The 16,822-nt window shown below is 41.9% G+C and overlaps 1 protein-coding gene across 1 annotated transcript in view; it reads right to left on the bottom strand.

Moving 5' to 3' along the window:
• LOC116037897 (solute carrier organic anion transporter family member 5A1) overlaps positions 1–16,229 on the bottom strand; it is a 44,359-nt gene extending 28,130 nt beyond the window's left edge. The window contains exons 1-2 of the mRNA XM_031281996.2: positions 16,141–16,229; positions 14,220–15,645 (exon numbers count right to left, since the gene is read on the bottom strand). Coding sequence (XP_031137856.1) covers positions 14,220–15,177 — 958 coding nt within the window. The 5' untranslated portion in view covers positions 15,178–15,645; positions 16,141–16,229. The remainder of the gene's footprint in view (positions 1–14,219; positions 15,646–16,140) is intronic.
• Between the last annotated feature and the right edge of the window lie 593 nt (positions 16,230–16,822).

Below are 16,822 nucleotides of genomic sequence, written 5' to 3'. Positions count from 1 at the left end.
ATTAGAGGCATGATTACAGGAAGGTAAATGCCCAGGTGGCTGCTAATGATTTTGAATAGGTAAAATGATCTTCACTCCAGATCAGACCCAGACTGGCCATCGGGCGCACCGGGAGAGTCATGCCAGCTTGTCGGGAGTGGGAGGCTAAATATCCCCTCAAAGTTAGGCTAAATTGTGGCAAGTTTTTCCTTGCCACAATTTAGCCTTACTTTGAGGGGTCCCTTTAACTCTCACCTTAAGGGGGGGGCATTGGGCGGTTCATAGCGCAACATGCAGTCGTGGAGAATGCACGGTTTCAGCATATGATTAATGTAACTTAATGTTACTAAGCCGTGCAATTATCCGCCGACATTTCAGCAACACAGTAAATCACAAACTGTATCTGTCTTGTAGAGGAACATGAAAATAGAATGAACAGAGCAGTGTTGTTTTGAAAACAGTGTACAATGTGTGTGGGGGTTATGTTGCTCTTTATGCATTTTTATTTTATTTTTTGATAACAGTGATAAAAAAGTGTGTGTTAAAAAGTGTGTGTTAAAAAAAAATTGAACAACTAATATTTCCATTAAGAACTGACATGTTGTAGGCTACTGTTTAAAAAAAGAAGTCTAGTGCTGGTTGAGGATATGTTTCACTTTATGTTAATGGATTTAGTCTCTAATACGGCCATTTGCATTTAAAATAACAAAGCTGCATTTTTTGTTTAAAGCAAACAGTTGAAATAAAAAGCATGCTGAAATACCCCCCTGTACCAAACCGAAAACCGTGACCCCAAAATTGTGATATGAACCAAACTGTGAATTTCATGAACAGTTCCACCCATAATAGTAGCCATTTCATTGTAGTGAGACCATTTCTTGAAACTTGAGCTGTTGCTAATGTTTCACTTACTGTTTAATTGACTATTTATTTCAGCTTTATAAGTGATATTCATTACAGATGATGAGTTTTTACACTTTGACAAGTTTTTTTAATATCTCACACAACTGGAATGGGCAACTTCCCTTCCCCAGAAAATTACAACTTCCGCAAGGAATCTGGGATACACGGAACCCAGCTGCTTCCATAGTTGCCTAAGCTTTGAATGGAATTTCAGGCATAACAATAAAATGGAGTCTGTAATGCTCCCCCCCATCCCCCTCCAACCTTGTCTCTGACCTTCTGGTCTCCTCACCCCTCACCCTTGAGATGCAGACAGAGCGGCAGAGGATGAAGGAAGAGAACGCAGAGCAACCGGACCTGATGAGAAAGCACATTGCACCTAATGAAGCAGCTCCCCGGTGGCCAAACTCATTACGAGTAATGAATTGATCTAATTACGTGAATGAAATAAAGGACAGAACTTTCACTGCCTTGTCAGAACACCGCAGGGTTAAAAGGTTGAGGATACAATTCATATAACAAAAGATTCATCAGTGTCAAACTGCACTTTTATCACATCTGCAACTCCACACAAGCTGAAATGGAATTGAGCAGAATGTCTGTATGTATGCGTTTATGTTTACATGCAGGCCATGTGCACAAAGTCTCATTTGTTTTTAGTTTTGCTTTCCTCTTGTCACTTTCCTGCAATAAAGGCTGCAGAAGTAAGAGCCTGGCTCTGTAATCCCTCTCTGCTCTCTGGCTTGAAACATAGTTTCAATGAATTATTTAGCGCTCCACCTGGCTATTAGCCAACAAAGCTCAGTCAGTCTCCAAACAAGCCTGGGAATGGATGGCACGCAGCAACACAACGACCTTGGATTTGTATTCAATGCGTTATGCCAGAGCCATCTAATCTCTAAAAGATGCAATCATATCGCCTTTTCAGCATTACTCAAGAGCCAAGTCATGTTGATTTATGTAGCATTGTGCATCACACATTACCTATTCACTCTGACGTGGGATAATTATCGATTTCCACACCTGCTGTGTGACAGAAAGAAATGTACAGTAAATGAGCTATTCTGACTCATTTAATAGTGTTGGTGCGATACGTCAGCACACACTTCAGAATTCTGATGTACTGCACTGTACAGTCCAGCTCAATGCCTAAAGCTCTTTGGAAAGTGTAGGTGTAGGTGACAGCTGTATGATAGATGATCTATGCGGCTGCTGCTGTTAAAAAGGGAATGAAAAGAGAGGGACAGCGCTCTCTGTATCCCTGTGTTACAGGGATCAATTCAGTCATGTGACTGACCCCCCAAAAGACAAGAGGAGGAAAAAGACAATGAAATAGGGGAATGACAGCATTGCCATGGCAACTTGCTGACATAGCAGTGTCTTCTTACAAGTCCTAACCTTACAGTTTTGCCCAAAGGGCATGCACAGGGACTGTGGCCACACATCCACACAGTTAATATGCATTTGTTAGATGATGCCCACAACCAGAATGCAACCTTGTATATAAAAATGCATAATTTCTCTAAATCTATTTGCTTTTGAAAGCTAATGTGTTGAGTGTCTCATGTGGCATCATGTTCTGTACAGAGCGTCTCCCAACGCACCTGCTATTTTGGTTTATGTATGTGGAGCAGTGCCAAGTGCAAAAGGGCAGGAAGAAGAGGAATATAGATCAGAGGGTGATGTTGATTAAACAAAATACACTCTCAACCAGTCTGGTCTCATAGCTCTGAAATCACAGTGACGCATGACAACAGCAGCTCAACAAATTAAACACTTCTTCAGGAAATCATTTTGTCTGGATGGTGCAGAGCAGCACGATGTGCCACACCGCACCAAAAATCTACAGCCAGAGGCAGATGGTGAGGGTTTTTTTCACGCAAAATTAGATAGAAAAAAACAAATAAAATAATCAGTCATAAACTGCGACATCATATCTTCAAATATGATACAGCATTGTTTGTGCCGTAACGCATTTCAAGCAAAAAACATGGGGTTTTTTTTTAAGTTGGAAAGGAAGCAGGATCAATGAGCTCCGGTAATCCGATGTCTCTCGCATAAATGGGCAGAACACACAGTTATAGCCAACCAGTCTGATGTGTGTGGAGGTGTGTACGGTTATTCTGTAGCAGCTGCTTGTCATCTGCATGAAGGTAAACACGATGGACAGCTGTGCACGATGGTACTGCGCTCTGGCAAATTGCAGATGCAGATTTATCAACATACCTGTCTTGCTGCATTCAAATATCTGCAGGGATTTAATGAACTGACGGAGAAGCTTTTCATACAGTATAAAGCAGCTGTGTACAACAGATACTGTAAGAATCAGTCACATTAATGCATAGATAAAAGCAGACCGGCGTTCATGCTTTCACCACATTCATTTAAGATTCTCATTCATAGCCTTTTTGAGGTGACTGTGTTCCTCCTGCATATATGGGTACTTGTACAAGTGCTTCCTATAGAATAAGAACAGCCAGGGAGGGAATGAGATGGAAATCAAGAGAGGGGATGTGAACAGATAAAATGCCAAGGGAAGTTAAGTAGAGGTAGGTAGTAGAGGTGGTGGACATGAATGAGAATGAAGTGTGATAGAGAACTGCCTCAGTTTACATCAAGTGAGATTAAATCGACATAAACCCAACTACACTCACTAATTCTCACTAAGTCAAACATTCAGACATGGACAGAGAAACACATTCACACACATTACAGTGACCTGTTGGAATGAGATGATGATAATATAGGTGGAATTGGTAACATGGAATGATAATCCTGATTCTGTCAATGTTGTGATTCTATTCAGGGAAATCCTTAATTCCTTGAACTGTACATTGTATCAAAAGGGTCCAAAATGATGACAGATAATTGCAGTTCAGGGTTAAATAATATTATATATCATGGTCATTTTGGTTAACCCTTCAAAACATTTTTTTTTTTTTTTTAAATTGACTATATTTCAGTGCTTGAGATGACTTGAACACAACATTTTTGAGCATTTATTTCCCTGTTGGACTACCAGACGCTTTGAAAGTTTTAATTGTATGATATACCATCCATTACAAATTACCACAGTGGCTAAAGAAATTGGAATCTACGCATACAGATATAACCTGTTCATGTAACATTTAATGGTACTAGCAGTCAATGAAAGTTCCACACAGTGCTGGCATCCCACAGGCAGAACAGTGGTAAAAGGATGAGATATGTATGAAATATGGGCATGATGTGAAGAATATTTAAATGGATCAAGTACAGTTAAGAACTTTAAACCTGGTGTGCAGGCAGTACAGACTGGTACAGATAAAGAATCAAGACTTTATCAGACAGACATAAGAACCACACAAACAGGAACATCAAAGCCTTTCTGACTTGGAAATCTGCGTTCAGGCCACCCATCAGGCTTTTGAACCGCTTTAACTCCGGGCATTACTGTTATAAGCCCCTTAAGCAAAGACATGACTGATCACAAGGGGCGCAAAGGACTTGATCAGCATCTGAAGTCTGCTTTTCTCTCCTTCCCCATCTTGCGTTATTCTTCTGTACAGCAAACTATGACCCAGTGACCTCGTCTCTCATCCTGATGTGCTGAGGTACATGATTGATGGTGTTGAAGTGAGACACAATGAGGGCAAGAGAGGATCCAATTCATAAATCTACTGTACATGCTCTACTGGAGAGAAAGGAATTTTATCACGCCTTTTGAAAGAAAAGTCAGAAATTGTGTCTCTTTTGTTATGTTTTTTATACCAAAGCTTCTTGCTGCAGAACAGTAATACCAACATCTTTGTCATAGTGCAAGGAAAGCCCAAACAGTACACTGTAATAACATTTTAATGCAAACTGCTATACTTTCCTTGCAGGGGTTCCCCAAGCTCACTTCGCTAAATCAAATATTTAGAAATTGAAAAAAAGAGAATAGATGTTTTTTTTTTTATTTCTAGCGGCTCCCCTGCAGCAGGAGGAAGGCTACAAGTGCAGTAGTCAGCCAGCCAGTAAAGCAATGCTCCGACCAGTCATGAACATGCGTTTCCTCATTCAAAAATAATGTGGCCAACAAAAGCGCATAAAGATGTGCATGAAGGATAGTCATAACTATTTTAGCATGGCATGATTCAGCCAGTCCAAAAAGAAAAAGCTGTTTGAACAGCGATTCTCTTCAGCATGCAAGGCTTTCCTGAGGGACCCAATACTACTTTTGTGTGCGTCAGAGGGGTCACGGCTCCTAACTCTGACACCAAACGACCATTTTCTGCTGATTCTGATGCTGGCGTAAGGCTTCTGGACCTGCACTCACAGCACTGCTGCTTCTGATTTCTACCGAGGGCTGGGGGGAAATAGGGCTGAATGCAAACACATCTAAATGGCAAAGTCGCAAAATTCCACTGGCAACATGATGATGGAAGGAGAACCCAGCCAGCAATACATGTCAGGTCAGCTGCTCACTCTTCTGTGCTGCATTAAAACGTGTGACCAGGCCTCTAAATCCATCACTGTGAGATGGACAAATGCTCTGTTTGGCACAAAAGATGTAAAGTCTCAGTTTAGAGAACGCTTCTGGGATCAAATTTGATCATGTGGTTTTTTTTGTTTTTTTTTAACTATTTGATTTACGTTAAATGAAAGAATGTTTGTGACTTATGTGTCCCAATTGTTATTTTTATACATTTTCTGATTGATACTGATGGTCAATTCCATTTTATGTTACTGCATCAGGCTTGAACCCTGTTACACTTGCTTGCAAGTGTGGTATTTTATTGTGATGTTCGTCACCTCACTTATACTCTATGATGCATACGTTGTTGAGATGGGCATTAAAAAAAGGGTTTGCTACAGTACAGACTGAATGCACCTGTCTCTGACTGATGTGGTTGTAAGCTCAATCAAGGCTATTCATTGTTCTAAGTGAAAGAATATTGTAAGACAAACCTGATAAAGCCTGTGGCAAACAGAAATGTACACACTGGCACTTGTTATTTTTATAAACATGAAATACTGAAGGTTGTTAATGTGAGTGAGCGATGATTGACTTTTGATTTTACTGTCCCACTCTGTCTGTTGTAAAGCCCCGAAAAGGTATTTTGGTGAATGCTGTGCACAAGGCAATCCTACTTTGTTGTCAGTCAAGAGGAGGAAAGTTCTCACTGTCTATGCCATCGTTATAAAGTGTTATTTATTAGACAGCTGGAAATCTATTTCACACTCTCTTCCTCACAATTGCCCCTTGTGACGAGCTAATCAAACCAACACAGTTCTCTTTAACTGGCTTACTGATGGAATGTCATTCAAAGGCAGAGCCTAAGAGAAATGGGCTAACTCCTTTGTGCCTCTGCCCTTTTATATGACTTCACTTTGTAATATTTCTCAGAATTCTTTCACACACTGCAACATTGAGTAAATCCTTTTGCTCTATACTTAATTGAGTAATTAATGTTATTATTATTATTATTATTATTATTATTATTATTATTATTATTATTATTATTATATATATATATATATATATATATATATATATATATATATATATATTTTATCGGTTGGGGATTTTCCTCCTAATCCATCTTTCTTTGTGATTTTTACTCCCATTCTCCTTTTACAGAATTTAAGCGAATAGACAATTTTTTTTGTTTCTCCTCGACTAATGGCAGTTTTAAGCATTTTCTCACAATGAAAGCTCATCTTTGGACGAGTTCAGGTCAGTATGTACCTTGCAAATGTACAGAACATAAGGCACAGGCAGGGCAACAGAGCTTGCTATGACTGGGCATTTACCTCCATCAGTTTACAGAAACACATGCAGTTATTGTGTCTTCACTTGCTTCATTATCTACTTCTGATCGAAACTGTACATCATGCAGCCAATCTGATAGGACACACACACACACACACACACACACACACACACACACACACACACACACACAGAGAGAGAGTCTGTCACCACTCCGTGTGTTTGTATACGCATACATAATGTTCCAGCATTTGAGAGGGTGGCAGCTAATCTTTCAGCTGATGAGGGGCATCTGGGCTGGGGGTATAATCACATTATACTTAGGGACTGAGTGTCTGTGAGTGTGTGGATCCATTAGAGTAGTGACTATAGGGCTGTTAGTTTGCCACAAGCTTGCACCTGCAGCTTTTCAGCCTCTCTCAATAAAGACATCGCACACCAATCTGATCAGTGGTACTAAAGCTAAAGCAGTGCCCCCCTCATCTTCAGCCAGTGCCAAGAATGTGGCCGATTCATCAGTCCATCCTCCTCTGTCCTCTTTCTGCACCAGCTACTCCTCAAGAGAAAAATAAACAAGAAAGAATGCTGATTCCAACGCAATCCACAGTCTACATTAGCTTATACCTTGCCTTCAAGAAACCATAACAAAATATCTGAGATATCAAGGCATATTCTTAATCATATTTACCACTGCTCTTTATACCTGCATGTGTTTTGCAAATCTGTGTCCTTAGTGAGCCCTATTCCCTGGGCAACTGTGATTATTGGATTTACTGGTACCTTGAAGGATAAAAGGCTAAAAGAATATATTAATAGCTGAGCTCATGTGATCTCAGCCATGAATCTGGAATACTTTGATTACTACTTGTGTAAATAGAATTGCTGTGGCAGAACACGCAGCAGATGGGAGTCCTGCTTCCATTCACCCCGCCAGGTGGTAATGCAGGTAAGAAAAGAACTTGGTACACTGTTCTGCAGCAGAGGTGCCTCCTACATACTGTGACAGAGTTGTATGAAGCCAGTCTTGATGTTGATGGGTCAGACTTCTCTGCAGTCTCTTCACACAGGCACAGATGTTCAAATACCACTGCATGCTTGCAGGAATACCAACACTACACAAAACCCTGCCTCTTGCAAACACTTGTGCTCACTCCCAACAACCCCCAAACCTCACCCACCCCCAACTGCAGGTGCACATGCACACACACACTCTGCCAGCTCTAAACAGCTGCTCTCTTACCATTTACACCCCTCAATGGTCTACCCACAACTAGGCCCCCCAAAATGTAAAACACACAGCTACAGGAACAAAAGCCTGACAAAAAATAGCATTAAGCAGCAGGCTTTGGAAAATTATAATAAAGTACCTGTATCCAGCTTGTAAAAAGGATCCTACTGTGAACTTTAAATAAACTTTTCTCCCAAACACCCCACAACAATGAGCAGACTCAGTCAGCTAATATCAGTGGACGTCTCATGCCAAAACACTGTCTCTCCAATGAGCTGTATCGCAGTTACATGTTAGCCTATTAGCCTGAGTTACATAATGCGCAACCAGCTTAACGCTACATTTAGTGCTTGGCAGAGTCGCTACGACAGACAGAACAATGTGCATAGCGAAATCCGCCCCGGCCTGTGTATGCCTGTCAGGCTACATTTTTTGGTCTTAGTGTATTTCAGCATGTCTGTATGTGCCTGAGTGTGCACATGCGTGTGTGTGCGCAGTAACAATCCCATAGGGTGAGGTCAGAAAATGTTTAGTACCATACATCTCCCTCAGTGGGCTCCTGTCCCTCCAGGAGGCTCAACACAGAGGGGTCTGCTATGTGCATCCAGCACATAGAATAACAGCTGAAGGTCAGAGGGGGACAAAACAAAGTCCATGCAAAAAGGATACCCAGTGTATAAAAATGTTTGTTTTATTTGTTGACATTATCCTCATATTTGAAAACAATAGCACATATACTTATTTCCAAATACTACAGCTTTGTTGTGCTCAACATGTTCTTACACTTATGTAAATGCCATTAACACTTCTCCCTCCAGCAGCCCCTCCTCCCTCATTTTCCATCTTTGCAGAACATGGGTCAATGAGAGCAATAGCCAGTCCACTGCTCTGAGGACATAACACTAGAATGGAGGAAGATCTTCTTTTTTAGCTCTGTAGCAAAACAAAACTCCCCCTAAAGGCTGAATCAACTTGAAGGGAGGACTCCGCTGAGCAGATAAGATACACAAGAAGCACAGAAGGGAATGTAATTCAGCTTCACTTGGAAGTACAGGCTGTCTCTGTTCAGAATATGCAACCATTTGATCCAGAGAGACTTGACGCAGGTCAAATATGTTGAATCCCATAGAAGCTCAGTCAGAGCAGAGTCTGTCCTTTTTGGGAATCCAACAGTACCCTCTGTGCTGAAAGCCCTCGCAGGACATACTGTACCCCTGGCAGCGGATAAACATCTGGTAATTACTGACAACTCATTTCCTGACTGGACACAACAGGCAAAGGAAGGGCATGTTTCTCTTCACAATGCTGATTAGTTTAATCAGAGAAAATACACAGAGAGGCTGCAGGTTTTGAGTGCTTTAGAGTCAGTAGATATTCAACAGCCAAGGACATCTGAAGTGGCCTCTTGTTTTGTTTTTTATTACAGGCGATAAAACACTTACAAACAGCCCAAGGGAGATAAAGCAGTATTGTTATAAGTTATCCATCTAGACAGAAAGTATAAAGTGAGAAAAAAGCATGATGCTATACAGTAGTATGTACTGTACAGAGAAAATATGTTTCATTTGTGAATGAATGAGGTAATCATGTAATCCACAAGACACTCAATAAGGATTCATGGCTTCGTGGGTGGGGAAGAAAGTGTCTGCGCTCCTGATCTTTTTGCAGTTACTGTGGAACATCTGGCCAAACACATAAATCACTCGGAGATAAATAGAGAAGTTAATCAGTCCGAAAATCTTATATTTTATTTTCCAAGCAGAATTTTAATGTGTAAATGTCTGAAAACGCATGAGTAAGTAACAATACCCTACAGATTTTATATGCAGACAATTAAACCCTTCACAAACTATTTTGGAGCATTTATTTCATTTTAACTCAAGCCAACAAGGTCCAGGGATCAAGGAGGATTTGGTGGAACAACATGGACCAAAGAGCCAGCAAGAACAAAGAAAAATGTCCATTTCTTTCCTGCATAGCTGAAAACAAAAGGTTTCTCAGCATTCCTGCGATCAGAAAAACCTCTTGTGGCATTTCCACAGGAACCTTCCCACACTGTCAAAACAACCCAGCCACAACACTGAAAAATGGCCAGAAGACAGTGGCCAATGAGGCTGAGAGATGACTGCACTACAGTTGTTGCGGCTAAGACCCTTGCCTCTGGAAACACAGACTCCCACACTTGCCTGAACGGTCTCCGCTTTATTCTATCACTCCTACTCTTCCTGCAGACTAATTAAAAGACAAAATTGTCTGTAAGGAGTGCAGGTTGGTGGACAGAAAAACAGTAACAGTAAAAGATTTAAAGCAAAGACAGAGTCATCAGTGGCACAGGATTAACCTCAGAGGGGTCAGCGGTTCACAGGGGAGTCGTAGTAGTAGCGGTCAGGGCTGGCAGCCCTACAGTCTGCAGCTAAAAAGGTTGTCTGCTGCTGAGTAACCCTGAGGGCCTGTGTGGCCAGCAAGACTGGGTGCACTGAAAGGGGGTAGAGATATTTAAAACCTCCTTGAAGATAAGCCAAGGGGACAGTGAAGAAACAGCCTTCTTTCTATCTGTATGCCAGCCTCTGACAGGGCCAAATGTGTACCCTAACCAATCCTGAAATGTGATCTGTCAGCCTGGACGGGCAGAGAGAGCAGCAGTTGGCTTCTGTGTGCGCACACAATCTGCATTTGCTTTGGCTGCTAGGCAGAACAGGACACACAGTTTAATGAAAAATCACTGAGTGAGCACAGAAAGAGATGTGCCAGGGCCACAACTGATAATCCTCCCAAAAAAATAAAAACACAGAGTTATGACTGAACTAATTGATCATTCCTGTTTTTTTTCTCTCTAATCTGGTAGGGACACATCAGCTACACAAAACACACTTCAAGAGAGAGACTGAGAGCATCCGTTTATAAATTTGTCAGAGGGAGAGAGAAGAGAACGCACAAAGCTCCTCTCTTCCTAAAACTGGGCACCACCTCTTCCCCTCCTCTTTAGTAAATAAAACAGCCTTCTACAGTCCCACTGTCAGGCTGGGGCTACATCAGAGGCCCTTGGTTTTTCCATGAGTATCTAATAGAAGAAGAATAATGCACAATCACCAATAACACACACCAGTATGTTAAGTTTCAGAGTCATCTGTACTGTAACCTAGTTAATGCATGCAGAGGCAGCAGGACTTTGTCAGCCAGGAGGGTTAATTAATCGTAACCTGCATGTAGAGGGTGGCTGCATGTATACATATGAAAAGAGGCTGCAGAGTCTAGACAATTAAAAAAGGTTATAAAAGAAAAACTGTGCATAAACAAAGAGATATATTGTTTGCTGCAAGATGAGTTTGTACACCTCCTCTGGAAGGTAATGTGGACATGCAGACAGCAATCTAGAGCTGACCTCTCCATTCACCCCACATCAATAACAGCTTCTCAGCATCATTTGCTTGTAAATCACAGAGGTAGCCAGTGGAAGAAAAAAAAAACGCCCACTCTCATAGCTGGAGGTCACAGCCACTGTACGTAGCTTGTAATGGATCAACAATTTAATGAGGAGAATCTAGATTATTGATCATTTAGATCTGTGAGTCACTGTTGCAAAATCAGATGGAGATGGTGACAGTTTGTTAGGGATTGGAGGCATAAATAGAAGAGACAACAGAACAAAAATAAAGGCTGGGAAGTGTTTGCAACAATTCGTAGTACAAATGGGAAACAATCAAGAACGGAAACCTCATCTAGTGCAACGTGCCACCTTCATACAAGATGGAGCGGCTCCTCAGAGAAGGGCAAAGACAAATGTTCACCATAGTAACGCCAAGAATGGTATGTTGTAAATCTGTCAGAGCAGAAAGAGAGAAAAGACTAAAGAAAGAGGCAGAAATGTAGGCACGGTAGCTACTTCCACACTCAAGCTACCAGTTCTTGTCTTTAAACTCTCAAGAGCAGGGGTCTTCAACGTTTTTTAAGCCAAGGACCCCTTACTGAAAGAGAGATGGAGCAGGGACCCCCTACTACATATATTGTATTTAATGAAGTTGCGTATTAAAACTGGGGTTACAATAACATGTAGGGCGGCCTAAAGCCTTTATACATACCTTTTTAGTGCATAGAATACTAAGCTATTAAAATATTAATTGTTGGCATGATTTCATAAATCATCTTTTATGTGGCACAGTGAATCTTTAGGATAAAATGTATCTGGGGATGGCTATCTTAAGCTTGATTTATGGTCCTGCCGATGCTCTATGCAGAGCGTTCGCTCAGAGGAAATGAGTAGGGGGAAATGCAACGCTACGAAACCACGGCCAAGCGATGTGCGTCACCACGACGTGTAGTTAAATTTTTCGAGGGGTGCACGTCAGGCTACAGCGTAGGGCCCGGCGTAGGTCTGTGTCTCCGCGTACCTATGTACGTAGCCACGGCGTAGATTTAACACAGAAGCATAAATCACGCTTTAGTGACTCATCAGGACCCCCTTTTAGAGGGAATGCCCTACTGTGTATGCATGCATACACAAAGATAACATCATGAATGAAAAAAAACACTCTCTTCCTCCAAGGGCACCAGAAGTACCCCTCAGTGTAAACCGCACTGTCCCCTCCCCTCTGAGCTAGTGTAAATTGAGATAGGGTTTACATTCAAGGGTGTGGGGGAAAAACCATCTCAAGGTCATTTTGGGGGAAGTATGGGTAGCCTATATCTCCAGAAAATTAGGCTGGAAAAATATGAAAATGGCTTGGAGGATTTCTGGGTTAAAGGGCTGCATTTTCCCTTCTTGCGGAGAGAAAGGGGGATGGGTAAAGGTTAAAATGTCAACTCTTACACATGCCCAACAATGTGTTTTTTTCTGGAGGTTAATTAAAGATTCATGATGGCTGAAGGTGGATTTCAATCAACCTAACCTTACATATATAAAGATAAACCACCTGGACCTCATTTGTGCACCAAAAACCAGAACATGCCTCAGAGAATGTTAAAGATAAAAATGTAGTCAAAACACCCAGATGATAAAACTGAAACCCAGTTACCATGGTTATTCCCACTTATCTGCTCTCTGGCATGTCAGAACATGTCTCTGTTTTCCCAAACACACTTTGCTGGAACAAAACAGATTATTGCTCAGGGAGTCCTCTGAAAACAGCCATCAAGGTCGCCTGAGCTGCTTTTTGATGGACATCTGTACAAGGGGATGTCTTGACTGTGATGACTCTATGAGCCTTATGAGGCCTGGTGCGTTTGCTCTGAAATACCTTGCAGAGGTGAGATCACAGCAAGTCTGTGTTTGGGATTGTTTTCTCCTTGTTTTTCTGCCTGGTTCAATAGCTATGCTGCATTGGCTCCCTGTGACGCAGGGATCTGATCAATACTGGGTCTCAGGGGCAGCAGAGCAGGCAGCGAAAGGACTCGACAGAGAATATGCTCCATGAGCTGTGTAATGTTGTGATCAAGGGCTGGTGTCAGCACCGTGGCTAATGCTGTGCAACCATCTCAGCGTTGTTTTTCGTCCAACAGGGTGCATGCAGTCCTCCTCACATGAATATACATAGACCAAATAGGAATAAAAAAAATACACCTGTATATAACTCACATACTGAAACAACTAGTCAATTAATCAGTTAGTAGATCAATTGAAAGTGAAATTAACAATACTTACAAATCAATTAATCATTAAGTTATTTATCAAGCAAAAAATGCAAACATTAAGTGGCAATTTTTCACTGTTTAACATTTTTGCTATAATAATTTTCTGATTATTCAAAAATATAAAATCAACAGATTATCCGATGATGAAAATAATCATTAGTTGCAGCCCTACACAAAAGGTCAGTGGGACAGCGTAAAGACACTGCACCAGATTAAGGGGTACCTCATGTCCCAATAACCTAACCACAGTGTGCAGACAGACAGGAGGATTACTTCTGCAATAATGAACTCCTCTATGAGATATGTACAGTATGTGGTATGCAAAACCATTAAGGCCAGCTAAGCCACAGCACACCAGATAAATTACATGATACCGGTGAAGAAATTGATGATTGATTTTTGAAGGAATACAACAATATGATACCACTCGAACACCTCTCTCTCTCTCTCTCTCTCTCTCTCTCTCTCTCTCTCTCTCTCTCTCTCTCTCTCTCTCTCTCTCTCTCTCTCTCTTTCTGTCTCTCTCTCTCTCTCTCTCTCTCTCTCTTTCTGTCTCTCTCTCTTTCTGTCTCTCTCTCTCTCTCTCTCACTCCTCTCTCTCTCTCACTCCTCTCTCTCTCCTCTCTCTCTCCTCTCTCCCTCTCTCTCCCCCCCCCCTCCTGCTTTTGTGAAATAACATTATTCATTTACTTTTTATAAATGTCAGTCATAAGCATGGAAAATAAAATGGATTACGGGATGTGTTACCTAGGTAGAGAGATGCATTTTCTTTCTTCACGTTGTCGTCCAGGTAGGTGGGCCCCAGGGTGTAGATTGGCGTCGACCCCATGCCTACAAGAATCTGGGCGCAAATGAACAGAGTCACATACAGGTTGTGCTCATTGCCTTCCTGGTCGCGTGGGCACGATGCCACATTGAGCTCACGCCCGCTGCTGTTGCCGCTCTGACAGAGGCCTTCATGGCCCGTTGAGGAGTTCATCTCCTGGATTTGGTAAGGTGGTGAGATGAAGTGGGGCAGGGAAAACAATGCTGCCCCTACAGCAATGACCACACCACCCACAGCCAGCCAGCGAGGCCTCTGACCTCTGCCGCCAAAGTAGGAGATGAAGACCACCACCAGCAAGCTGCCGATGTCAAAGCAGCTGACCAGCAGGCCGGACTCAGAGCTGCGTAGACTGTACCTCTTCTCAATGGTGGTGATGACACTGCTCAGGTAGCCTGAAACCATCAGGGACTGAATGAAGGTCAGGTAGCACATGCAGAACAGGAAGCAGCGGGAGTCCCTCAGGATGAGCCGCACATACTTTCTGGCTGGGATGCGGATAAGGCGGGTGAGAGAGAAACCAAGTTTTTTACCCCCGGAGCCAGCGGCCCTGTTGCCCTCCAGAGGTAAAGAGCTACTGAGCCCCACCATGCTGGAGGCAGAGAGGGAGAAGTCAGTCCTGGAAGAGGGAGTCTCTCCCTGGCTGGAGTCTGGGGTTTTGGGTTGGAGCTCGCTGCTCTCCTCCACGACCACAGAGGTGTGGGTGGTGTTGACCAGCAGAGGCTCTGCAGCCTTTCGATTTGGCTGACATGGTCCATTCAGGATGGGTAAGCTTTTGGATTTGAAGCAGGTCTCTGGGTCCATGTACTGGTCGTGGAGCTCCCGGATCTCCAGACACTCAGACAGGTCACTCCCTGTTTCATCATTGTCAGATGAAGTCATGGTGCAGCTGGGGATGCAGCACTTGGCTGTACTGAAGAGTCAGTCAGTAACTAGTGCCACATGATGACACAGTGGAGGTGCTGCTGGAGGAACGTCTCTGCCCTGTCAGTGGGACTGGGTTGGACTGAACCCCTCTAGTTATGTGCATATTCTGTTCCACATAGCTATTTAAAGCAGCTCTTCTGTCAACCTTAGCGCCAAAGTATTCTTACAAGCCCCTAGCCAGTAGTGATATCTTGACTGAATACAGAAGAACATCACCTCCCTTAACTAAACACTTTAGAATATTGTCTAATGAGGGAATTGATTACAATAAATAGCTCATAAGATTAAATAAAACAAAAAAGGTGCTGTCTTTACAATGTTCCCCTAATTTAGGATCCCATATAGATGTTGATTTTATGGCTCTTTGTTAGATAGCTTGATCATATGGTTTTTGTTTCCTTTGTCCCATAGCTGTGCAGCATCCTAGAAAAAGGATTAAAACATTTAATTAAAACATTAACAAATATATATATATTTGTTTTTTAAAAGGACCAAATTAGACACATTTAGATACCTACAAAAGCTAACACTTATCACTTCTGGCATTCTGGTAATATGTCCACCCTGGATTAAACTGGTCACTTCATATCGTAAATTGCTAGACACAAGAAAATATTACACCAAAAACAAAACAAAACTACACGAACAAAACCGCATCGGTGTAAAACTGTCGCAGCGGGTAAGGCTAAATAACACCCAGCTTTTCTTTGTCAAAACGAAAAATATACCTAGAGAACAAAAGACCACGCTGTCCAAAAACGTCTCAGTCATGACTTTGTAAAGAAATAAAACCCAGACTCAATACGAGACATTTCTGAAATTATATGACAATAATCTCGGTCTCGACTACTAACGGCGACAAATATTTGACATAACTTCTGTTAAAAGGCTAGAGGTACAGAAGGCTGTAATACTCACACAGGACAGAGGGAGGTAGCCTGTTGTTCTCCACGGAGCGGCCACTCAGTGAATGAAATCTGTTTGATGCGGATGGCTGCTGCCTGCTGGTGGGCAAATGTTGCCTTCATGGGCTGTCGGAAATAGTAAAATTCAGAGTTTGAAGCACCAATAAATTGGAGGAAAAAAACGCTGAAAGGTTTAACCAGTGATATAAGTGATGATTACACAAAGGAATTTAATCGATACATTTATTCATCAATTATATTAGACACAAGTTACCCATGCACACTTAACCATACTATTTTTACACCTTTAACTCAAAGTAGATATGTGCTATTAGAGTTATAAATTTAAAAACAATCACCAAGGAACAAGTCTAGCTTCCTCGTCTTCTTCTGTGTTATTTTTCACCAGACACATAAATATATGACAATTCTTATTTACAACCTTCAAGATACCTTGTACAATCCAACGAAGAGAATGCAACTTGAATGCAGCAAATGTGTGGGTGAACTTTTTTCACATCAGCCATATTGGGACTTGTAGTTTCTAACGTAAGTCAAACGTGCGTTTAGCTCTCTATTTAACTACATGTAAAACTGATGAGTAACAGCCAGCCTCGGACACATGAGCTACACCGAATACTTCTGGAAATACTAATGAATTCATATTATCATTCAGTTAATTTCGAATAACCTAA

This window comes from Sander lucioperca, chromosome 1 (genome assembly GCF_008315115.2).
Source record: "Sander lucioperca isolate FBNREF2018 chromosome 1, SLUC_FBN_1.2, whole genome shotgun sequence".
Lineage (NCBI taxonomy): Eukaryota > Metazoa > Chordata > Actinopteri > Perciformes > Percidae > Sander > Sander lucioperca.
The sequence above is the reverse complement of the archived record's forward strand: the minus strand, read 5'-3'. Positions and strand labels throughout refer to the sequence as shown.